The sequence below is a fragment of the Photinus pyralis genome, unplaced genomic scaffold (assembly GCF_008802855.1).
Source record: "Photinus pyralis isolate 1611_PpyrPB1 unplaced genomic scaffold, Ppyr1.3 Ppyr1.4_LG9, whole genome shotgun sequence".
Lineage (NCBI taxonomy): Eukaryota > Metazoa > Arthropoda > Insecta > Coleoptera > Lampyridae > Photinus > Photinus pyralis.
The window spans coordinates 18812626-18839198 of NW_022170878.1; the positions used below are offsets into that span (position 1 = coordinate 18812626).

The 26573-nt window shown below is 37.1% G+C and overlaps 2 protein-coding genes and 1 long non-coding RNA gene across 3 annotated transcripts; all 3 read left to right on the forward strand.

The window, feature by feature from the left end:
• The first annotated feature begins 3966 nt into the window (after positions 1 to 3966).
• LOC116180336 (protein BTG1-like) lies at positions 3967 to 15011 on the forward strand. The gene is made up of 5 exons (XM_031500273.1): positions 3967 to 4116; positions 4803 to 5005; positions 12798 to 12986; positions 13045 to 13306; positions 13364 to 15011. Exons 2-5 carry the CDS (start codon positions 4884 to 4886, stop codon positions 13496 to 13498), a joined length of 708 nt encoding a protein of 235 aa, XP_031356133.1. The 5' UTR covers positions 3967 to 4116; positions 4803 to 4883; the 3' UTR covers positions 13499 to 15011.
• Positions 15012 to 18220: 3209 nt separating this feature from the next.
• Positions 18221 to 18476, forward strand: LOC116180930. The gene is made up of 2 exons (XR_004147179.1): positions 18221 to 18343; positions 18395 to 18476. It is a non-coding gene; the product is annotated as an uncharacterized LOC116180930 (long non-coding RNA).
• Positions 18477 to 19796: 1320 nt separating this feature from the next.
• Positions 19797 to 26279, forward strand: LOC116180638 (transmembrane protein 145). Its single transcript, XM_031500722.1, has 5 exons — positions 19797 to 20478; positions 20528 to 20933; positions 20982 to 21119; positions 25064 to 25319; positions 25492 to 26279. Exons 1-5 carry the CDS (start codon positions 20009 to 20011, stop codon positions 25728 to 25730), a joined length of 1509 nt encoding a protein of 502 aa, XP_031356582.1. The 5' UTR covers positions 19797 to 20008; the 3' UTR covers positions 25731 to 26279.
• Positions 26280 to 26573: the final 294 nt, after the last annotated feature.

A 26573-nucleotide genomic window follows, 5' to 3' on the forward strand; every position in this document is an offset into this window, starting at 1 on the left:
ATTGGTTTCTAGTCTATAACTTTTGATTGAGAAGTCTGATCGAAAAAGTACGAATTGTTTTGGATTCTACGCACCAAAATTAATAAGAAAAAGTGTTTTCCCGAGAAATTTTGGTGTAGTCGATTTTTGGTAAAAAGGAAGGTAATACACTGCCTTTTTTCGAGGCCCGAAGAAAAAATTGTCTCAGATCGACCCTGAAAAAAAATTTTCTTATAGAATGTGTCCTGTAGAATCCATAATTTCAAACAGTTCCAAGATTGGGCTACTGATTCAAAAGTTACAGCCCTTTGAATTTTCTTTCGAAATTGGTTTCTACACCTTTTCCACTTTTATTCGAGAAGTTGTAAATTGAATTTGAGAATTGTTACTTGTATTTGAGAAAACGTCAAAGTAGATGAGAATAGTCAGTTGGATTTGAGAAAACATCAAATGTATTTGAGAATAGTCAATTGTATTTGAGAAATTATCATTTAATTTTATTGTATTTCAGAATGTAATATTATTCCTAATGAATTATAATTAAGAATCAAATTTTTATAATTCCGCTACTGTATGTAGTCCCGCAACAGAAGCAGCAGCATCAGGCTATGTTATACATGTGATTTTGTTATTGATTCTCAAATACTTAATTTTACCATTTCTTGAATACAATTTACTACCCTCAAATTCATTTGATGCCTTCTCAAATACAAATCACTATTCTGAACTAGGTACATTTGTTGTTTTCTCAAATACATTTTACTATTCTCAAATACAATTGATACTTTCTCAAATTAACTTGATAGTTTCTCGAATAAAAGTGGAAAAGGTGTAGTCCATAACTTTTGATTGAGAAGTCTAATCGAAAAAGTACGAATTGTTTTGGATTCTACGCACCAAAATTAATAAGAAAAAGTGTTTTCCCGAGAAATTTTGGTGCAGTCGATTTTTGGTAAAAAAGGAAGGTTAACACTGCCTTTTTTTGAGCCCCGAAAAAAAAATTGTCTCAGATCGACCCGGAAAAAAAATTTTCTTATAGAATGTGGCCTGTAGAATCCATAATTTCAAACAGTTCCAAGATTGGGCTACTAGTTCAAAAGTTACAGCCCTTTGAATTTTCTTTCGAAATTGTTTTCTAGTCTATAACTTTTGATTGAGAAGTCTGATCGAAAAAGTACGAATTGTTTTGGATTCTACGCACAAAAATTAATAAGAAAAAGTGTTTTCCCGAGAAATTTTGGTGTAGTCGATTTTTGGTAAAAAAGGAAGGTTATACACTGCCTTTTTTTGAGGCCCCAAAAAAAATTGTCTCAGATCGACCCGGAAAAAAAATTTTCTTATAGAATGTGGCCTGTAGAATCCATAATTTCAAACAGTTCCAAAATTGGGCTGCTAGTTCAAAAGTTACAGCCCTTTGAATTTTCTTTCGAAATTGGTTTCTAGTCCATAACTTTTGATTGAGAAGTCTGATCGAAAAAGTACGAATTGTTTTAGATTCTACGCACCAAAATTAATAAGAAAAAGTGTTTTCCCGAGAAATTTTGGTGTAGTCGATTTTTGGTAAAAAGGGAGGTAATACACTGCCTTTTTTCGAGGCCCGAAGAAAAAATTGTCTCAGATCGACCCTGAAAAAAAATTGTCTTATAGAATGTGGCCTGTAGAATCCATAATTTCAAACTGATTCAAAAGTTACAGCCAGGGCTGTTCCCCAAAATACTTTCAACACCATATTGCCTGAAGGATATAACCTCTACCTCCGCAGAAAGGGAAAAATATGGAAGTTCCTCCTTTAAAAATTATCTGGAGAGGTGAAAGGTGCTAAACGTTTTGGAAAAAAATTGTGCACGGTTGGGGGGGGGGGGGGTATACCTCTAGGCTTACCCATGAAAAGATTATCCTAGAATTCTCATTTACAATTATGATCATTTTCTCGAGAAGACCGTCAAATCCGATCCTTTGCTGTGCTGTGTGGTATTCCAGACCCTCTGGTACTATATATCCTGTCCCCAAAAATACTTAACGCAGTTATAGTATATAACCCCCGGTGTAGTATGTATAAGCTACCCCCAAATTAGAAAGGGAAAATGGAAAGTCGCGTCCTTAAAAAAATATCATGAGAGATGAAAGTGCACTTGGGGGGTATGTAAAACCCCTCAGTGACGGCATTGATGGACTTGCCTCAAAAGATCGCTAGGAATATCGCCTAGAACTCCCACTCACTTTCGCTGGAGGACCATATGTCCCCTCCTTTTCTGGGCATTATTCCAAACTCCCCAGTGTTACCGCTGTTCCCCAAAATAATTTCAACACAATACATCAGTTATGTGATATTGCCTGGGGGGATATGTAACTTACCCTCATAGAAAGAGAAAAATGGAAGGTTCTTTTTTTAAAAAATATCATGAGAGGTGAAAAAATGCTAAACGTTTTGAATGTCTGGAATACCCCCCCTCAGTATCGAAGAAGGCATTGATGGCTTACCTCAGAAGATTATCCTAGAACTTTCACCTACAGTTATGGTCACTTTCGCGAGAGTACCATCCATCTTTGTACTCCAGTAGGTATATCACTCGTGAAGATTTCAGTCGCTGTGAATGTAAAGTTCGATAAAAATGTAATAACCGGAAATAAATCTTGAGCGTCAATAGGAAAAAATCTGACATGAAATCTATGCGGGTCGCACAAAGGATTCGAACAAACACTACTATAATTGATTGATAATGACATTTATTCCGATACATGCATAAAATAAATCCTTGAATCCCCTTATCGTGATCGGATATATTCCCTCATATCTCCAGAACAGATTGTCGGAAGAGGGTGTACTTACAAAGGGCGATTGGGATGTCTAGAAGAACTACCAACGTGCACATTATTGTACTCGTTTCATGCCGAGTTGTAAATGTTGTAAAGCTGTGATGGATGTCTCACGGACAACGCTGACTGATTGTTTATTATTAATTATTTATATGTGTGAAATGTAGCTTAAATATTACAAACTGCGGGCGCCCCTTTTATAGGCATAGAGGAAATACATTAGTAAGTACGTTCTATGTTATACAGAAATAAAGAGCATAAAATTTGTTTTTACTTGGGGGGGATTCTCTACCCCTCTGGTACCTTCCGGTTCTATATATGTTTTTATCTAAAATTATGAATTCAGTAGTGCCCTTTAATACCTACTTATCGTATACACATAGGCACATTCCAGAAAGATACCATCAGGGGGATATAGAATACTGGTTAGAAAAAGAAGATTCGATGGTCCCCTTTGAAAGTGTCATGATACTGCACACGACGCCTATTAGCACCGGGGGAGTCTGGGGGATATTCATTATCCTCCAGAATATGTAGATTTCATGTAGGTAGGTATAAGTGTGTACTAGAATTGATTAATTAGTCAATTGTACTAGGGAAAGGATCATCAAATTCTCCCTTACTGATGGGAGGTATGTAGGTATATATTCGCTATACCAACCTGCTCTTCGGTTATATATTTTTAACCTAAAATGGTTAGTGCCCTTTAGTAGTCATCATATATTTGTAAGGGGCGCAATTCGACGTACATTACTTTGGGTACGTTGCAGTCGTTATAGGAAGAAAGAAAGATCCCATTGTCTCCTTCGTAAACTGTTACGAGACAACCGGGGGATGTATACGAAAGAGTTCATGAGAATTGAATGGAAAAGATCAAATTTTCCTTAATCCTGAGCAGAAGGAGGATTCGACTACCTTTTTCCGAAAAATATCAAGAGTGCTGTGGGGAAAGTAATGGCTAGGTATAAGATATACCACGAAAATGAAGATACGATTACTTTTCTGATGAAAACTATGTGACAGGAGAAAGTATCTGAGGGTACGGAATATCCGTCACACAGACAGACTCGTTTTCATTTTCGAAAAAGGCGCCAGTCTGTGTCGCCGAGACCGTGCTCCGGTCGTATATCGAATTTGAATTTCGCGCGCGCGAAGTGAACAGATGATTTCAATCGGGTCGCTCGATGACTCATTTCCGATCTCTTTATATGACCACCAGTTTCGTAGCTTTTGTCGTACCATGAGCGCACTGTAATTTCTGTGATTTTTCTGTGTTAAATTCCATTTTTGTGTTTAGGAACGTGTCGAAAGGCTCCCAAAGTAAGTACGAAATCGTTTCGCATAAGTTTCCGGGGGGAATTTCGCAAGGGAGCGCCGTAAATATGGACAGCGGTGGCATACATTTTTTTCCGTGACGTGAACCTTTTTTAATAATTGAGTTCAATTTGTCTGTTTATCGCTTTGTTTTTGTGTGGTAAACATTACACGAACTTCGCTTGCGTTAATTTTGAAAATTTAATTGTACGTAATTGGGGAGTGTTGCGTGTACGTGTTACGTGTTTTCTTTGTTTCTCTTCAGCTGCTTCGCCCAGTGGGTACGTCATCATGATTTCTAATAATTAGAGAAATCAAAAATGTATGCTTCCTGCAGCTTTGGGGGTTGCACCCACTTCGGCACGTAAAAACTTGATGACTGATAACCATAATCAATCACCTCATTAAAACCAGGGACGTAGATATAGTCATTGACTTCTCAATTTTTTGTGTTTCCTACAATGGTGACGTTCAAAACATACATATTTACATGGTAACTTCGCTTATTTTTACTATACCACCGAATCGCAAAATGTTTTGATGTAGATAACACGATAAGATGATAAAGCTCGACGATAAATTCCCCTTTTATGGCCGAAGTTCTCAGTAGCTCGTACGGACTTGTTGCATTGAAAAAATCGAGTGTGCCCTGTTTGACAAGTCTACAAAATTTTTTACACAATTTTTTACAGACAGTTCCCCCTCGTATTTCGGTCCGTTTTTAAAGTCGATGTAAATTTCCATTCGAGAAAAAGAGAAACGTGAAAACAATAATGAAGGAAGAAGTTTTGGCAGCGGTCATGTTTTTAGTTCGTTTCATCGAGAAAAGCGAAACATTCCCAAGGGAGCAGATCGAGAACTTCAAGAGTCACCTAACTACGCTTCTAATGCAAAGGTAGGTCCCCTTTGATTTAACCTTGTCTAAAAGTGAGAAGGTAAATTGCTACGTTATCTGGGGAAAGATAATGGTGGCGATTAAAGTGTAATTTCGTGGAAAAATTATAAAGTGAAAGTGATGACTTCACAAGGTGAAGAAAAGGTACCTAAATATTAATTGTGCGGCCATTATATAATTGAAATAGTCCGTGTCGCAATTCGCTTATTGATTACTTTGTTTAAATATTTATTAAATGCAATTTCAGCTGACATTTAAAGCCTTTAACCTTTAGCAGTTGCTCCAATTTTTGTTGTGTTATTCTCTTTGATGCGCTTTGAGTAAGCGGTATTCGCAATCTCAAAATGTGATTAGCCACCGTCCTGTGGCCTTTGTGGTTTTGCTTAATTCCTTGAAAACGCAAAAACTTTTGCGGTCTCCTTCACGTTGCGCTTCGTGGAGCACCCGACCACCTTGAAGTAATTTCGATCGGCAGGGGGTTAGGCAACACATTCTACACCACCAGACACAACAACCCCCTTCTGTTAGCAAATTACAATAATTGGAGAATTGGTAGTAGATTGATAGCGTTTATGTCGTACTTGATAAACTTAGATAACGTGTTGCTATCTGAAAAATAAGCAATGCCCTTGTTTACGTGCTCGAAGACGAGGGTAATTGTGTGCTCATTCAAATTATGTAAGCCATTCAAATTGGCACGGAGTCGTTAAGCTAATTGTTTTTTTATGGGGAGGAGATTGTTTGAAGTACATTTTTTTTTGTAAAATTTATAAGAAAACCTGTCTAGGAATCTAAATAATACAAAAGCATTAATAAACTCATTAAGGGTTGCACATACTCATACACGAACATTATCCATAGCAGTGATTGTAACTTTTGTGATCTATTAAATATTTTTGTTTCTGGTGTTTATTTTGTTGACAGGGTCCCCGCAGTGTCCAAAAGCCATATTTCATCTGCCTCAATAGCAACTTTTATGGTGCATTAATTCTTTTTGTTTCATTGTTTGATTTTGTTTACTGAGTCTACCAAGGCACCCTTTAACTGCATATAAAAATGCACCTCCCCCTTAAAACTGGGAATTTTTAAAGAAACATTGGCTCTGTTACGAATCATCAATTGGCAGTGTTGCAACTTCTATAAATATTTGTGTTTTTTGCTTGATTTTGTTCACAGAGTCACCATTTAACTGTATATAAAAGTGGGAATTTTTAAAGAAAATTGGCTCTGATATGAATCATCAATTGCTCGATCAATTGGCAGTGTTGCAACTTTTATATGGTGCATTAAATATTTTTGTTTCGTTGTTTGATTTCGTTTACAGGGTTGCCCTTTAACTGCAAAGTGCACTCGCTCTTTTTAAAGCTGGGAATTATTAAAGGACATTGTCTCTGACACAAATCATCAATTGGCAGTGTTGCAACTTTTATGGTGCATTAAATATTTTTGTTTTTTTGATGGATTTTGTTTACAGGGCTACAAGTCGCCCTTTAACTGCATATAAAAATGCACCTCCCCCTTAAAGCTGGGAATTTTTAAAGAAATTTGACTCTGACATGAATCAATTGGCAGTGTTGCAACTTCTATAAATATTTTTCTTTCTTGATTGATTTGGTTCACAGGGTCACCATTTAACTGTATATAAAAGTGCACCTCCCCCTTAAAGCTGGGAATTTTTAAAGAACATTAGCTTTGACATGAATCATCAATGGGCAGTGTTGCAACTTTTATGGTGCATTAAATATTTTTGTTTCGTTGTTTGATTTCGTTTACAAGGTCGCCCTTCAAAATGCACTCGCCTCTTTTTAAAGCTGGGAATTTTTAAAGAACATTAGCTTTGACATGAATCATCAATGGGCAGTGTTGCAACTTCTATAAATATTTGTGTTTCTTGATTGATTTTGTTCATAGGGTCACCATTTAACTGCATATAAAAGTGCACCTCCCCTTAAAGCTGGGAATTTTTAAAGAAAATTGGCTCTGACACGAATCATCAATTGGCAGTGTTGCAACTTTTATGGTGCATTAATTATTTTTGTTTCGTTGTTTGATTTTGTTTACTGGATCTACCAAGTCACCCTTTAACTGCATATAAAAATGCACCTTCCCCTTAAAGCTGGGAAATTTTAAAGAAAATTGGCTTTGACATGAATCAATTGGCAGTGTTGCAACTTCTGTAAATATTTTTCTTTCTTGATTGAATTTGTTTACAGAGTCACCATTTAACTGCATATAAAAGTGCACCTCCCCTTAAAGCTGGGAATTTTTAAAGAAAATTGGCTCTGACACGAGTCATCAATTGGCAGTGTTGCAACTTTTATGGTGTATTAAATATTTTTGTTTCGTTGTTTGATTTTGTTTACAGGATCTACAAGTCATCCTTCACCTGCATATAAAAGTGCACCTCTCCGCCCCCTCAAAGCTGGGAATTTTTAAAGAAAATTGACTGACATGAATCAAGTGGCAGTGTTGCAACTTTTATGTTGCATTAACTATTTTTGTTTCTTTGTTTCATTTTGTTTACAGGGTCTACAAGTCACCCTTTAACTGCATATAAAAATGCACCTCCCCCTTAAAACTGTGACTTTTTAATGAAAATTGTCTCTGACATGAATCATCAATTGGCAGTGTTGCAACTTCTATACATATTTTTGTTTCTTGATTGATTTTGTTTACAGGGTCACCATTTAACTGCATATAAAAGTGCATCTCCCCCTGAAAGGTGGTAATTTTTAAGGAAAATTGGCTGACACGAATCATCAATTGGCCATGTTGCAACTTTTATGGGGCATTAAATATTTTTGTTCCGATGTTTGATTTTGTTTACTGGGTCTACCAAGTCACCCTTTAACTGCATATAAAAATGCACCTCCCCCTTAAAACTGGGAATTTTTAAAGAACATTGGCTTTGAAATGAATCATCAATTGGCAGTGTTGCAACTTCTATACATATTCTTGTTTCTTGATTGATTTTGTTTACAGGGTCACCATTTAACTGCATATAAAAGTGCACCTCTCCCTTAAAGGTGGGAATTTTTAAAGAAATTTGGCTCTGACACGAATCATCATTTGGCAGTGTTGCAACTTTGATATGGTGCATTAAATATTTTTGTTTCGTTGTTTGATTTCGTTTACAGGATCGCCCTTTAACTGCAAAGTGTACTCGCTCTTTTTAAAGCTGGGAATTATTAAAGGACATTGTCTCTGACACAAATCATCAATTGGCAGTGTTCCAACTTTTATGGTGCATTAAATATTTTTGTTTCTTTGATTGATTTTGTTTACATGGCTACAAGTCGCCCTTTAACTGCATGTAAAAATTCACTCCCCCCCCTCCTCAAAGCTGGGAATTGTTAAAGAAAATTGGCTCTGACATGACAATCATCAATTGCCAGTGTTGCCACTTTTATGGTGCATTAATTATTTTTGTTTCGTTGTTTGATTTTGTTTACTGGGTCTACCAAGTCACCCGTTAACTGCATATAAAAATGCACCTCCCCCTTTAAGCTGGGAATTTTTAAAGAAAATGGACTGACATGAATCATCAATTGGCAGTGTTGCAACTTTTATATGGTGCATTAAATATTTTTGTTTCGTTGTTTGATTTTGTTTACAGGGTCGCCCTTTAACTGCAAAGTGCAGTCTCTCTTTTTAAAGCTGGAAATTTTTAAAGGACATTGTCTGTGACACGATTCATCAGTTGGCAGTGTTGCAACTTTTATGGTGCATTAAGTATTTTTGTTTCGTTGTTTGATTTTGTTTACAGGATCTACAAGTCATCCTTTAACTGCATATAAAAGTGCACCGCCCACCCCTTAAAGCTGGGAATTTTTAAAGAAAAGTGACTGACGTGAATCATCAATTGGTAGTGTTGCAACTTTGATGATGCAATAAATATTTTTGTTTCGTTTTTAATTTTGTTTACAGGGTCTTCAAGTCACCCTTTAACTGCATATAAAAGTGCCCCCCCCCCTCAAAACTGGGAATTTTTAATTAAAATTGGCTCTGACATGACAATCATCAATTATCAGTGTTGCAACTTTGATTGTGCATTAAATGTTTTTGTTTTGTTGATTGATTTTGTTTACAGCTTGACACTCCCCCCCCCTCTTTTTTTTTAAAACTCGTTCTGACATGACAATGGTCAATTGCCAGGGTTGCAACTATTATGTCGCAGTAAATATTTTTGTTTAGGTCGATTGATTTTCTTTACAGCTTCCATACGCCACTCATCATGTTCATATAGTAGTTTACCCCTCCCCCTTTTTAAAAATACCCGCTCTGACACGACCATCCTCAGGTTTGCCAGGGGTGTATGGTACATTCAATATGTTTCATTGATTGTTATCATTTACAGCTTACCCCCTCCCCTCCCCCCTCATAAAGTTACGATTTTTTAAAGAAAACTCACTGACAGGACAATCGTCAATGGTAGGGTTGCAATTTGTATGGTGCATTAAATATTTGTTTACCGTTGATTAAATTTGTTTACAGCTTACACGCCACCCTTTAAATCCATACAAAGGTATACCCCCTCCCCCTCCATTAAAAAAAAACTCTCTCTAACATGACAATCGTCAATGGCCAGGGTGCATCAAATATTTTTGATTGACTTTGTTCTACATGGCATATAACCCCCCTCCTCTCCCCCTCTCCTTCAAGCGATGAATTGCTTGCTCTGACTATAATTATCAATTACAGGGTCCTCAAGCTACCCTTGAACTGCATCTGAAAGTGTACTCCTCCCTGAAACTGAAACTGAAATACTCGGGATATCCTTGGACGTCCTCGGTCATCCACGGGATGTTTGATATTCCTTTGGAAATCCGCCCACAGCTTCTAATTCCTTCTAAACATCTATGGATATACCCATAGGCGCATCTAAAAAGTTGGGAATATCAATTGGTGGTACAGAGAAGTATTCACTGGAAATTCTTATTTTGTTGGGGTTCCTACCTCTCTTGTTCTCTTTGTGGTTATGTTGCTAGTACAAAAGCTTTCGTTGGGAGATCTTAAATACTTTCCATCTTTTTTCATGATTGTGGGCAAGATATTTATACCATTTTGGTTGAGACTGCAGTGTATCTCAGCTGTTTTTAAAGATAGAGACTTGCGATTTTCCCGACTCTGTGAAGCAACAAGCATTTGACGCATACTTGATATTTTTAGAATGCCACACCCTGTATATCTTAACGTCAATTTGTTGTATTCTTTTTTCTGATTAAATTGATGTAGCACAACCTATATTTCTCTAATTTTAGCTATGAAAATCAATAAAAACGTAATTTTTTACTGTTTTTAAATAGTAGGCTATAGATTTTGTTTTATTTATTGTATCCATTGGAACCAAGGTGGTTGACACCAATCAATAAACATGTCTGACTGTAGAAACTTGTTATTTCAACATTTTGAAAAATATGGTATTTATATAATTCATGGATATAAAAAATGCAAAAATTTGACGTTAAGATATATAGGGTGTTACATTAAAAACTGTGGGTCCAATCTCAGAAACGCCTAGGCCACTGGATTCTACGTACAAATGCCTAAAATAGGCAGTTTTTAGCTTTTTTCTAAATTACATCGGTAGTAAGATATGATCCTAAAAAGTAAAACTTTTACTTTTCACCCTGTATCTTAGAACTAAACGCCGCTAGATTGATTCTGTTTGTGGCATTAAAAGTTTCACAAAAAATGTGGGACAGGGTCGAGAAAACCATTATATTCATAATTATGTACTACAGAAATTTTTTTATAAATCGGCCGGTGTTCAATTGGAGCTACCTCAATAGGTGTTTCATTTACTATTGTGCTAATTTGAAAAATTTGGTTTGACGGCGATGACAATCATGTACATACTATGATATTCTTGCTTATGTTAAACACATTTAAAGGAAATTCAGAAATTGTCAACTTTAGGAATTGCAGTCAACAACTAAGTGATGCAGGAATAACACGATAGTACGAATATAATTCCGAAAACCTGAAAGGTGTGATATTTCGTTGCCGAGATCTGGATAGATTTATAAAAGGCGTCCGAACAGCCGAAAACAAGGTTCTTTTTGAGAATCGAAAAAGCGCTAAAAACTGAATTGGGGCATGACCCAGCGCTTTGCTTTATTCTGCACACGATATTAGTATGCAATTCAAAACCAGTTTTACGCCCCTTAATAAAAACAAACTGAGAGCAAGTGAAAGCGCCTCTCATGTCGATGCATACCCTTGCACATCTAATATCTGTGTATCTCTCCTAGATTTCCTTGGAAATCTATGCACATCCTCTGATATTTGCGCAAATTTTAGGATATCCTGCAGACATCTACTGTATACACTAGATATCTACTACGACTTCCCCCTTAGGTGGAACTCCTGTGGTGCATCAAACATTTTTGTTCAGTGTGATTTGATTACCTCCAAAGTGAACGAGGTATTATTACTGATTTCGTATGATTTAGAGTTCTAGATGTTTTGGCAGTTCTTTTGGTTCAGTGTTTTACTAAAAAAGTGTCCATTGTTAATGAGGGTGGGTAATTCGTTCAAGTTATGTAATTGGGTCAGGAATTATCACCACGTTGATTTACTACGCGATTGGAAGGTGAACGAACCTGAGTTTCTGTTCGTCTTTTTTTAATCTACGCCCAGGCTCTTAATTTTAGGTCCCGAATTTTCATGTGGTTATCGTACCAAATTTTCCATTGTTATCGTCGAGAACGCCACAAGATTATCGCGGCATTACAACGTAAATACCGGGATAACGTGTTATTTTTCATTGATAAGGTTTTCTAATTGAAATGTATAAAGTAAATAATAAGCTTTTTCTAACCCACCAAAACATCGTAAAGATCAAGATAATTACGCCGCAGGTTTTTCCTAACCGGTGTTCCTAAAATACCTTCGGTCGTCATTTCGTTTTTATTACAAATGACGCAAACAAGATAATTAGTTTTTCGTAATGAACTTGCCGTTTCTATTGTTACTTGTGTAAAGTGTCCAGAATCAAAATTGCGTAGAGTCGGATTTGCCTTTGAGAGAACTTTCATGAGCACTGTCTAAACTAAAGTATTCTCAGAAGAGAAGCAGAGAACTTCAAGGAATCTTTAATGGAACTTCAGATAGTCTTCAGAGAAATTTTGATACAAATAAAGATATGATAACCAATCATTTGAGACATTGTATGCAACAAATTTAAACGTTATTTACATTAATAATAATAATAACAGGACTGTGTTGATTTTATATCAACGCAGACTTGGTTATCTGAATTTGATATCTTCCCAGAGACTGAAGGTTTCATCTTACCAATACAAGACCGGTCATTCACACACGCAACTATAAAAATGCATATTTAAAGACAAAACACTGACACATGATTCTTGTCGACTCTGTTCACAAACATCAGAAACAATCCAACATATAATATCGGCATGCACACGACTTGCACAGACAGAATACAAACATTGACACGATCAGGTAGTTAAAATCATACATCAAAAATTATAATTTAATAACAGACACTATACTACAATACACTCCACCGATAATACTTGAAAACAACACACATAAATTATATTGGGATAGGACACTACTCAGACAAAACTATCCACAATAATAGGCCAGATATTACGCTTATAGATAAAACACAAAAATCCGTTTGTATAATAGACATTAAAATAATAATAATAATAATGTGTATGTTGCTAGAACAATAATTAAGTAGTATTATCAAAAGCGCACACGTTTAGGTTAAAAGAAAGGAAAATAATAATAATAATAGTTAATTTTGTACTTTCAGGTTTGAGAAACACTGGTTTCCCGATTTACCGGCAAAGGGGCAAGGATACCGCTGTATAAGACTGAACGTTCTATCACCCGTAGATCAGTCCCTCGAATTGGCAGCGAGCAAATGCGGCCTAACGTACAGGGACCTAAGCTTGCCGACAGAACTGACAGTATGGGTCGATCCGAGCGAAGTTTGCTATAGGTAAGTCGGCGCGCGTCTCGTCGACGTATCTGGTCTTGACCCGTCTCGTTACTTAAAGGCTAGGCGAATCGGAAGGTTCGTATTGCACGCTAGCAACTTTTCCGTCGGATTCGTCGTCGTCGTGTTCGGAATCCTCAACAAGTTCCTCCCCTTTGCCCTCACCGCCCAGCACACCCACACAGGAGAGATCTCGTCGGACGCAGTTCGTTTACCAGCAGCAACATCGAGTCGCTATGGAGATGTCCATCAAAAATCATAATCTTAACTTTAGTAGTAGTAATGTGGTCGCGTCGTTACGTTCGAAACCTTTGCCTAAAGAGGTATGTATTTTGGGCGGCGAGTCGACGTGCGCGTTCAACTGTTTATCTCTTCCCCAGATGAGTTTTAATTACCCCAACCGTCACACTTGGCGTTGCGATACGGCGCCGTTCTCCCTACCATCTCCCACATTCTACAGAGCCTACAATAACAGTTATAACAGTCGACAGTACAAAAATGTTCTTAAAGTGTAAACGCCCCCTCTACTACTAGGATTAACGGTAATGTGGTTGTTTTTCAAGTCTAACTCAACCAGTTTTTTTCATTATGTCATTTAGAAAGGATATTTAAATATTATACGTGTGTCTTCACTTTACAACTTAAGATAAAGTTTTATTTGTTGTTTTTCTTTTCCGCCTGTAAGGATTTTCAAATTGGTGTTTACCAAGTTACGGATGTGTTCTTTAATTTTGTTCCTTATGTACGTCTTCGGAGAAAATATTCAGTAATAAATATTTTCAAACCATAAGCAGTTTTAAAATTTGTACATATTGTGACAATTAAATTACTGTATTGCTGTGATAAACCTCCGTCATGACAAGGTAAATACAATATTGCCATTTTATAATGCTTTATGTAGAGTAATACTACAGTCGTACCTGTCTGTCGGAAAACGTGCAACACCTCATTAAACATTATTTACAAGTTGCACGTTTTCCGACGGATATTAGTATAAATATCAGAAAAAGAAGCTTTAACGTTTGAACTGGAAAGTACCTCTTGACTTGCGCATTTTAAAAATGAGAATGATTGACTGAATTTTTATACTTATATATTTAAGTATGGTATGTAAATAGAAAATTGCTTATAGTTTGACCAGGAGTACAAATTATATATGTAAAGCATTTCCAAACAAACTCAGTATTCTAGGTATCTTTGTATTGTACCGAAATTGCATTTTTTTCAATTTTAATGTACATATAGAATCACGTTCGCTTTCGCCAATTTAAATCTCGCTGCGAGATTTAAATTGCCCAAAAGTTTGTTAGTAATTCGCTACGATACAAGGTGTTTAAAAAAAACTGCCATTTTTAGACGTATTACAATGTTATCATTTATCGTTAATCCTTACCGAACACGGCAAAGACGTTTAAAAATTTCAGTTTACGTTGTTATCATGGTACTAAGCTCCCCCCGCTTTTCGCTGTTTGAAAATTAGTCGTCTTTTTAATTCTAGCGCTTAATTTGAAAGAAGGCTGTTTAGAGTTTTTTCCTCGCTTAACGCAGAAGTGGTCCAATTTATTGACGAATTTTTGGCATGTAGGTTATTTTAAGATTTTTTTGTTTGTACAGAATTGTGTGCGTGTATTAATCTGTTTAGAGAGTTCTTTGTAATTCGACAATATTCTATTTGTGCACTTCTAGAGACGCGTGCGATTCTGTGCGTGTTATTTGTAAAGTAGAAAGAGTCTAATCGTTTAAATAAACTATTATGCAAAATCGTAAAATAACTAACAGGGTTTTATATAGTTATTATATGGTATATGTTTGAATTCTTTTTAAATCTGGTTTATTTAGAATTATGTACGAGTATGCTTTTTATGGTCGCCGTACAGGTCACGTGTGATATTTTGTATATATAAACTCGAATTTTATGATTGTAAAACGTACTTTGTAATTTTGTACATAATTCTTTAAAAATCTGTTTAATGTAAAGTGTTTCGATGTAAAATAACTAATTATATTTAATATAAGAAAGCATTCATATTTTACTTGTTTTAATTAACGTCCTCTTCAAACTTCAAGGTGAAGGCAATACATAAATCTACTTCTGGCAGATGAAGAGGCGGGCGTTATTAAAACTCAAGAGAGGGTATCTATCTTCCTTCTGCCTTGAAGTATTACCTACCTGTGAATACACCCTGTACTTATTCACGACCCAGATTAATCGTGAGACCTCTACTGGCAGCACATTGTAACTACTATTGGGTTGTATAAGACCGCAATTTTGTTAGTTTATAATTGCCAAAAGTAATCAATATTGTTTCGTAGTATGAAGTTCTCCATAGTAATTTGTTATGTGATTACGTTAAGAAATTAATGAATTAATTCTCAACTTTTGAAAAAAGATTCTCAACTTCGCTTACAATATGTTCACTATTTATAGTATTTTTATAAACATGATTTGCTAAATTATTGGATCTCTTGATGTCTAATCAACAACCCTCTTTTTAAATGTTCAATGTTAATTCTATATTTCCCTGCAAACAACAACTAGACGCACGGCCTGGTGATGGAAAGTTCGTTTGGATCATGAACGCGAGAAGGCAGTCTTTTAGCATAGAGTCCGGTTTTTGGGCTACTAGATCAAAAGTTACAGCCCTTTGAATTTTCTTTCGCAATTGGTTTCTAGTCTATAACTTTTGATTGAGAAATCTGATCGAAAAAGTACGAATTGTTTTGGATTCTACGCACCAAAATTAATAAGAAAAAGTGTTTTCCCGAGAAATTTTGGTGCAGTCGATTTTTGGTAAAAAAGGAAGGTTATACACTGCCTTTTTTTGAGGCCCGAAGAAAAATTGTCTCAGATCGACCCGGAAAAAAAATTTTCTTATAGAATGTGGCCTGTAGAATCCATAATTTCAAACAGTTCCAAGATTGGGCTACTAGTTCAAAAGTTACAGCCCTTTGAATTTTCTTTCGAAATTGGTTTCTAGTCTATAACTTTTGATTGAGAAGTCTGATCGAAAAAGTACGAATTGTTTTGGATTCTACGCACCAAAATTAATAAGAAAAAGTGTTTTCCCGAGAAATTTTGGTGCAGTCGATTTTTGGTAAAAAAGGAAGGTTATACACTGCCTTTTTTTGAGCCCCGAAAAAAATTGTCTCAGATCGACCCGGAAAAAAATTTTCTTATAGAATGTGGCCTGTAGAATCCATAATTTCAAACAGTTCCATGATTGGGCTACTAGTTCAAAAGTTACAGCCCTTTGAATTTTCTTTCGAAATTGGTTTCTAGTCTATAACTTTTGATTGAGAAGTCTGATCGAAAAAGTACGAATTGTTTTGGATTCTACGCACCAAAATTAATAAGAAAAAGTGTTTTCCCGAGAAATTTTGGTGTAGTCGATTTTTGGTAAAAAAGGAAGGTTATACACTGCCTTTTTTTGAGCCCGAAAAAAAAATTGTCTCAGATCGCCCCGGAAAAAAAATTTTCTTATAGAATGTGGCCTGTAGAATCCATAATTTCAAACAGTTCCAAGATTGGGCTACTAGTTCAAAAGTTACAGCCCTTTGAATTTTCTTTCGAAATTGGTTTCTAGTCTATAACTTTTGATTGAGAAGTCTGATCGAAAAAGTACGAATTGTTTTGGATTCTACGCACCAAAATTAATAAGAAAAAGTGTTTTCCGAGAAATTTTGGTGTAGTCGATTTTTGGTAAAAAAGGAAGGTTATACACTGCCTTTTTTTGAGGCCCGCAAAAAAAATTGTCTCAGATCGACCCGGAAAAAAAATTTTCTTATAGAATGTGGCCTGTAGAATCCATAATTTCAAACAGTTCCAAGATTGGGCTACTAGTTCAAAAGTTACAGCCCTTTGAATTTTCTTTCGAAATTGGTTTCTAGTCTATAACTTTTGATTGAGAAGTCTAATCGAAAAAGAACGAATTGTTCTGGATTCTACGCACCAAAATTAATAAGAAAAAGTGTTTTCCCGAGATATTTTGGTGCAGTCGATTTTTGGTAAAAAAGGAAGGTTGTACACTGCCTTTTTTTGCCCGAAAAAAAAATTGTCTCAGATCGACCCGGAAAAAAATTTTCTTATAGAATGTGGCCTGTAGAATCCATAATTTCATACAGTTCCAAGATTGGGCTACTGGATCAAAAGTTACAGCCCTTTGAATTTTCTTTCGAAATTGGTTTCTAGTCTATAACTTTTGATTGAGAAGTCTGATCGAAAAAGTACCAATTGTTTTGGATTCTACGCACCAAAATTAATAAGAAAAAGTGTTTTCCCGAGAAATTTTGGTGCAGTCGATTTTTGGTAAAAAAGGAAGTTTATACACTGCCTTTTTTTGAGGCCGGAAAAAAATTGTCTCAGATCGACCCGAAAAAAATTTTCTTATAGAATGTGGCCTGTAGAATCCATAATTTCAAACAGTTCCAAGATTGGGCTACTAGTTCAAAAGTACAGCCCTTTGAATTTTCTTTCGAATTTGGTTTCTAGTCTNAAAAAAAATTTTCTTGTAGAATGTGGCCTGTAGAATCCATAATTTCAAACAGTTCCAAGCTTGGGCTACTAGTTCAAAAGTTACAGCCCTTTGAATTTTCTTTCGAAATTGGTTTCTAGTCTATAACTTTTGATTGAGAAGTCTGATCGAAAAAGTAGGAATTGTTTTGGATTCTACGCACCAAAATTAATAAGAAAAAGTGTTTTCCCGAGAAATTTTGGTGTAGTCGATTTTTGGTAAAAAAGGAAGGTTAAGTATTCAAATACTATGCGAAGTATTCGAATCACAATCCAAAACAAAAGAACCGCCTAATCTAATCGCATGCCACCCGCGGTCTTATCCAACTACTACCGAGAATACAGAAGACAATTCTATATCTAAATAGAATAAATAAATTAGACTTTTAAAAAAGGAAGGTTAAGTATTCAAATACTATGCGAAGTATTCGAATCACAATCCAAAACAAAAGAACCGCCTAATCTAATCGCATGCCACCCGCGGTCTTATCCAACTACTACCGAGAATACAGAAGACAATTCTATATCTAAATAGAATAAATAAATTAGACTTTTTCCTTACAAAACGTAGGTACCTGGTGCTCCAAATCGACAATCTAGAATTTTTTTTATTATGAGATAGTTCTGAGAGGTATTGGTGACTAATCTCTTTTTGAAGCACCCTATGCCTATTTACAAAAATTCTAAGGTACTATTGAATTGCTGAATGCAACCAAAGTACAGCAGTAAAAACATAACCTCTAAAACATAACTCCTAAAAATGACTGTACGGACTTTCGAAGATATTTCGGATCCAGTGGAGGAAATGTTAAAAAAAACCGGATGCATAGAAAAGCATTACAAAGTTATAGTACTTATTTAAATAAATAATTGTCCAACAATTACAGCATTGCACTTCTAGGAGTGTTACTCCGAAACTAAAGACTGGCGAAAGTGTCAAGAGGTAGTGAGGGAGTTTCGAGAGTGTATGAGTATCCATAACTCAAAAAAACACGAGCAAGAAGGGACGAAATCGTAGTAATATGAATTGTTATTAGTCGTAGTAATAAATTTGTTCGATATAATCTACTTCACTTATTAACAATGACTTGCCGCCATCCACATTTGTCAGTTGAATATTAATTATTTATGAACAAAATGTAAGATTCCCGTTTATAGTTTTGTATGTCTGAATATCCGTCTGTCCGTGCCCGATCGCTTTGAAAGATTCTTGAAGATTAAGAGATGTGGTAAAAAATGGGTAGGGGAAGTCAGGAAATGATCTGGGAGATTAGGAAAAAAGTTCTCACTTTTTGAGCAAAGCCATGAAAATCTTTGAACCTTCCTCTTAAAGTTTCGACGTGGCACCACACTCAGTTGCCCTGGAACCCCCCTTAGGGCAAGGAGGTTGTATACACAAATTAATGTTGATTGGTAAAGACTGGACCGTTTTATTCGACTCGACTAAGCTTCAATGGTTGTGAAAACACGTTCAGGTGGGTTTTTTAAGTGACCCTGAAACCTGTTTATTTAATCAATCAAATAATGTATTTTGGAAGAAAATTGTGAAAATAAATTTTAAAAAGTGTCGGAGGATGTCTAGTTATATGCAACTGAGCAACTCGGAGATAGGTACTTGAGTCGATTGAGAAAACCATAATAATAATATTTATTGGTGGTGTTTAGCCATAGATCATTAACATTTTAATGAACAACTAGAACATACAAAAGTTACAAAAATTTTGTTCCATTTATTGCACTATTGCGAGTATTGTAAAGAAAAGCAAATATAAAAAATTAAGTATATCCAAAAATTTTCCGCAGTTTTGCTGGCAAAATTCTTTCAATATATCCTCTACTTCTACACTTTTTGTAATTTCTGCATGCACGCATGAAATAAAAGATGTGTTAGTCGCTTTTGAGTGTTTTATTTACTCATTCTTAGAGAGCGCGGCCCCCCTCTTGTGAAAAAACTGAGGGGCCCCCTCTGACCCATACCTTTCCGGCGTCGCTGCTTTTCAGCAAACTTTCAAAAGCAAATTGGTGCAGGTGTCCTAGTGCGGCGACTGGGGCCCCCAGAAATTTTACACTGGAGTGGACTCCCCAGTTTTGCACACTGATGTTGATGGGTTCAGCAGTCCAAAAGCTCCAAAAAATGAAAGGAATTGGGATTAATGAAAGTGCCAATTTCTTATAAAAGGCTAATCTCGAGATTAAGTGTATGAGTAGGTAATTTTGTAATTCCCACTGATATCTCGCGCTACTATTGACATAATGGTTTATCTTTGGATTAATCATAATCCTGACTTACATTATTTTAGTTGGAGCATTATTCTGACCTTAATACCATAAGTTTTGCACTAAATCGTGCGTGTTACTGTTTGGTAGCAATCAATCTTTTCGATCGGCGCGCAATTTGAATTTCGCGGGCTATTTGAATCTGGTGGCGCAAGCGAAATTTGACAGCTCCACATACTCACAACATAACCCTTTCTCTTTAGAAAGTGTTATTGTTTTCAAAACATATTTCTTAGTGATGAATTACATTTTCGTGATTTTTTTATTAATAACAGCCTGTTTTCATTTCATACAATGCACACACCTAAAGGGCACGTTCAAGAGCAACGACTTTTTCAAATTCCTAGTGAAGTTCGGTTTCCAAAAGACGGACATCCACCAGAAGGAGTCGACGCACGGCTACATTTTCGGGAACATAACATCGAGACAAAACTTTCCGGTCCAAATCACGTTCGCCGTATTGGACCGTTTGTACTTCCTCGAGTATTATCAGAACCGTTTGATTTACGATAAGAAGGAGGCGTGCAAACGTATGTTTAACACTTTGAAGGTGGCCGCTTTCGATCCGAAGTGCAGCCCGAACGGCAACGATTACCTCAGGAAGATTCCGTGTCCCAAAGGTCAGCTGTGCGTCGACGAGGACACCGCGTGGAATGTAATCGGCGGTCACCAGTTCACTTACGTCATCCAGGATTTGGTGCAACCCTCGTAAGTGACGTAGTTTCGACGGTTTTGGGCGTAATTGCGTTACTTGCAGGTTTTGGTATGTTTCGATGGTGGCGTGTTATCGCGACGAGGAGACGTGCGAGTGGCACCACTACGAGCCGAACGAGCATTACGAGATCGATTACGACATGTGGCTGGTGAACGGGAATCCGAACAACTCCGCGTACAATGTGCTAACATATCAATTCTCGTTCGATAGACAGAATACCCTCGAGCTGCACCTCCTTTTGTGGCTGTGCTACATAATCCTAGTTCCGTTGCAGTGTTACGCGGTACGGGTCCAGAAGCATCCCGTTACGAAGCTGTTCACCGCAAGTTTGGCGATCGATTTTGTCGCCATCTGCTTTATACTGGTGCACTCGCTCAAGTTCTCGCTGGACGGCGTCGGCTTTCCCAATCTGAATATGGTAGGCGATATCCTAGACATTCTCTCGAGGGTAAATCGTAATTGTAGGTCGGTACGGTTCGTAATTGCTGAATTGTAGACGCTGTTCATGCTGCTTCTTCTTTTGCTGGCGAAAGGATGGGCCGTTACCAGGCTGGAGTTGACATGGAAACCGTTAGTGTTCGCCATATGGTTGTGCTACGGTATCGTGCACATTCTGTTGTATGTTTGGAATTTGGTGGGTTTCACACGTAGCGTATAAAAAGAGAGGGTACGAAGTCGTAGAGGGGCCACATGTAGGTTTAAAGTCTGAAATCAGAGTCCTCTCGTGCATTTTTAGAGCACTAGCCTGAAGTTACATTCGCTTTTTGTTTTGGGATAGTACCAACCTAAACGGGGAAAAAAAAATAACTAGGACTAGGCTGAAGTTACTTTCAGTTTTTTTTTCTTTTAATCAATGGCCTTCGAAAGTAGAGGGTTTTAGGTGAGTCCTTGGGCCACCACGGCGCCCTTAAACCTCCGCGTCCAAAACTCACTCACTCACCACTTGCGCAATTTGCCAACTTCGGGGGCGAATTTGTCGAGTTTTGGGCTCTTTTCCAAAAAGGGGATGGAAATAGGTCTCGGTGCTATCACTTTCGAAGGCCGTTGATTAAAATAAAAACGAATGTAACTTCAGCCCGGCCCTAGTTATTTTTTGTTTCTCCATTTAGGTTGGTACTATTCCAAAAGCGAATGTCCTTAAAAAAAAGCGAATGTAACTTCAGGCTAGTTTTTAAAGCTCTCATGTTTTCTATTAAATGGAACCTTTCCAAAGGCATTACTTAGCTTTGAAAGTACATCCAAAATTTAGGGTATTTAAGCGGCTTTGGATTGAGGTCGGTGGCTGAGGCAAGCGCCAACTTTGCCGCCCGAATGAAAAGATTTTTTGTTTGTTAATTGATGGTTCTTTAATATGAGTATAAGTACATACCACCAGACAACGAGAAAATTAAATAAAATCGTAGAAATCAGAAAATGACGTTTACATAAGCATACAAAAAACGGAAATTCAAACAAAAATACCAAACTAGTGTAATAATACGTATATTTATATAGGAACTCTTCTTAACTTTTCATTTGCAAAATTGTTAACAATATCATGGAAGTCTATGTTACAACTTAGTTCATGTTCAATGCCGAGAATGGCCAGATCTGTTAATCTGTCGTGTGTCATTGTTGAACATATAACTCTCGCCAGGAAAGATTGCCGGTCACAGCACACCTTGTGTCGATCTACAATCTATGTTTCTCTTAAGGTGCGAGCGACTTCCGGAATAGGATCGTGCCAATGTTGAACGAAAAGTCTTTTTGTTCAACATTGACAAGATACTATCTCGGAAGTCGCTCACATCTTTAGAAAAACATAGATTGTAGACCGGGATCAAGTGTTCTGTGACCGGCAATCTTTCCTGGCAAGAGGTTTAAATAATTTTTCATTATTTTTTTTTGGAAAGAACGTTCTCCACTCATCCTTAGAGATACTACTATATTTTTATCACTCAAACTGTTTAGCTCTATATAGTTCAGTATTTCTAAAGGTTTTTTACCTTTGTGGCTTTGCACGATATCTTCACTTCCCGTCTATAACGATTAAGCAGTAATCAGCGAAGCAGCGACATTAGTGTATGTGTATCATCGCCGGTGCTAGCTTATTCGTTGTTTATCAAGTACGATAAAGTAATAAAAAAAACCATGCTATCCTATTACATACCTATATTGCAAATTAGTGGCCCGGCGGAGGTGGCTATATTTTATAATTGCTTTTAGTCAATTGACATTACAAAGATTTATTATTAAACTACATCATTATAATAAATCATGTTTTTTTAATTTTTTAATTTCAAAAATGCCGCCCCTAAGATTATGCCGCCTGAGGCGGCCGCCTCGCCGCCTCACCCCACGAGCCGGCCCTGGTCTGGAAAACCTAGCATTGGAAAGCGCTAGATATTTATTTTCCTGGAGCATCCTTTTAGTGCATTCTGGCGTGATTTGAATGCTTTTTGGGTGTTTTCCAGGAGGGCGTTAATGAAAAGATGGAGGTTAGGTTTATATGTCGGTGCTTTCCAAACAATTTGAAAATGAAGGCGTTCAGAGTTTAAACCCTTAATTCGTAGATTTAGGGATCTGCACTGTCTCTCCAGGAAGAGCCTTCTAGTCTCGCTCTCGAGTTTTCTGGGATTATAGTAGGATTTTCCGTAGTTTGCGCGCACGTCATTGGTGTATTATGACGTCATCACCAAGTATGTTTACATAGCATCATGCAATCAATGGAGGAGAGTACGTATGTAGGCAGCAATGCAGATAGTGCTGCATTGTGGGTAGGATACCTATTACATCAACCACCTCTATTGACCAATTCCAAAGCTTTTTAGGTGGCCTCTACCAGAAAGCTCCTTAACAAAAAAAAAAGGTCACTGTCTTGCATCAGTTCACGGAAGGCATTTATGCGGGCATGGAAAATCAACCATCTAAAAGTCTTCCAGTGTGGTAGAAGGCTTTCTAAAACATTCTGTTATCTTCCAAAGGTTATAGACCCTCTTATGGTGATTTTCAGAGCCAAGGACGGTGCCTAGCCCATTCTTCCACATTACAGAGCTTTTTAGAGCTCTTTCCAGTCACTGTTGACGTTTTTCAGAGCTTGTGGACTTGAGCGACTTTGGAAAACGTTCAAACAACTTCTAAAACCTTGTAGGGACTTTTCAGAGCATTCTAACATAATCCCAAAATTGTTACTTTTCTGTACTCATACATCGATAGGTAAAGTATTGTTTTCATCACAAGAAAAAGTCCGTTGTTATCCGGCTTATTAGCGCGTATTACTTTCCCTAGGGAACGACACGTAATGCGCAGAAGTAACTTTTATATATGGACCAATTTCATCAAAATTTTAATAGTAGCATCATTTAATAAAGGCAAATCCAAATAACTAATGCTATGGCCCCACCTTGGGCGCCAATTATTAATGCCGATGCCCCACGTTGTGCGCCAAATTCATAATGCTGTGTGCAATGGTCCTCGTACACTTTCAGCATTTGCTACAAAGAAGAATTCTAATATTGACTTAAATTGATAATTTAACTTCCGAAATTATTAACAATTTATTAAGCTCATTTTTATCAACACCTGAATACGAAGAGAAAAATCTGACGTAAAAACTATGCGAGCGCCACTATCACAACACCCATTATTCGTTGGCGTTGGTTAAGAAACAATACAGTGGAGAGTATCGACGATAGAATATTTAACACCCCTACATAGAAAGATGCATATCCCCTCCTTTATGTTAATAGCATGAGCATGAAATCTCTTCATCTATTCAATTGCATTAACTGTACCTCGACGAGGATTGTTTGAATACCCACCTGAAGCCATTTATTGGTATCGCGAACGCACCGGTCACACAACAAAGGCTAACGGATATTTTCGGCCCCCTTCTTGGGGAAAATATTTGTTTCTTATTTAGACGGTATTAGTATTGTTTCTTGCACATTTGAGGAACATATCGACACTTGAAAGGAAGCCTATTTTAAACTCGAGGATGCCAGGTTAACAATTAATTTTGAAAAATCTAAACGCCATGGAATTTTCAATGGTGTTGCTTTGGAAAAAAGCGAGCGGGGGTTCGTGGCGTCCGCGCTCGTTTTTCGCAATACGTCTCTTGTTATCGCCAGACATACTTTCGTTCGCGTTTGCTATGAAGCGGTACATGTGGTAATTTCTCCAAACTAAATTTTTGAAAACGGCCAAGCGATGTATGAGTCAAGGTATTGTGTCTGTCAGTTTGTAAACGTCGTTAGCGGCTGTAGACGTAGAGGCGTATACGAGCGTTCTCCAGTTATGCCGAGCGAGCCGTTTTTTAGACTCGTTTTACTTTAGAAAGGGCATAGTTGGAAGGCGTTTAATTGACTATAGAATGCACTATAAATTTTTGTCGCTCTTCAAGAACTTTCTAAGCCCTCTATCAGTGACAACTCAAAAGTACCTAAGCGACTTTGAACTGGACGCTGTCAAACAGAAAAGAGTTACATTAAGGAGCCTAAATCTGACCTCTCTGTTTTGTACTGCCTCACACTTCGTACATCTCTTTTATTACCCACTTTTGAAGATAAGTAGGTCGTTATGCTTAAACGGTGATTGCAGACTGAAGTGGACGTAATCGAGGACATTGACGAGTACCAGACATGGCCCGGATGGTTAATTATCGTCTTTAGGACGCTAATAATGCTATGGTTCATTTATGAGCTACGCATTACGATGCTGTACGAGCATAACACGCAGAAATTGAACTTTCTGCTACACTTCGCCGCATCCAGTCTGGTGTGGTTTATTTACCTGCCGATATTGGCCTTGATAGCGTTGCACGTGTCAGCATTATGGAGGCTAAAATTACTGCTAGGTTTGTATTTCTAACGTGTATGGAAAAATTAATCTCGGCCTGCAGGGATGTTTAGCAATGAGTTAGGCAACCGACATATCAGGAAAATGTTTGCATGGAAACTTCATGGTACATGGGTTGCCTAACTCAAAGTGGATTTAGATCCGCAGCCTCATCTCTCATTTGTTGTCAGGTATCACGTATTCCGCCGACTGTTTCGCCTACTGCGTGATGGCGCACCTGTTGTGGCCGACTCGCTCCGAACAGTATTTCCTTTTGGCGGGCGGATCGAACGCCGAACTAGAAGAGCTGGATCAGTTCAACGAGGCGCCGCACATCGTTAATCACTCGTACACCTCCTCGCTGAGCAGCGTAAACTCACTCGAGATTTGTAGGTTCGACGACCAATCGAAAAGCAAAGCCAACACTTGAACGCGAGTACGAAAATCAGTGCCATCTCTTGATTTTTTCCGTTACTATTGCGGTACGTCGGTCCGCTGAATTGCCAAAATTTACGTTTCGTAGTGTGTGTGAATGAAGAAGGGGAATTTAAAATGCAATAAGTCAATTGTTTAATTATGTAAAGGTGTTGGGTATTTTATGGGTGGTAGACTTGCAATACGGTGAATATCAAAGTATCATTGCAGCTAACAACAACTTGTTCCGTTGATATTCGCATTCGCCATTTTCGTTCATACCTTTCATTTTTTTAACTCATTCTTTCATCAATAAATAATGTATTTATTTGAAATAATTGTAAATATCTGTAACGTATATAATTTTTTGTAGTGATAATCTATACCGTTAGATTTAAGTCGAGCACTTTTATATGTGTAGTACAGTAGGCGGTAGTCCAAAATTGAAACAGAATTATGTTTAAGTATTATTTTTTTTTTTATGTGATCAGTTTAGTAACGTACTAACAGTTTTATTCATTTGTAATGTTGACACAGTTTTTAATAATAATCGTATTTTTTAGTATATTGCTGTGTAACTCACACGGTCACCCAGTATGACCCCCATAAAAGTACAAAATGAGGCATGCGGATTTTAGTGTTGAATTTACAATTGTCCATTTTTTTCAAAAATAATCCCTAACATATAAACTGAAAGAAACTGAATATAAACTAAAGAAATTGTACAGAAAGAAAAACCTGCAATAATCCTCCAAGGGGGCACTGCAACTGTGACTTGCCCTATACCTACGTACAGTTGGCGACTGGAGAAAAATAATATAAGCAGACCTATCTAACTTTCAAGTCGAAACGACTGCAC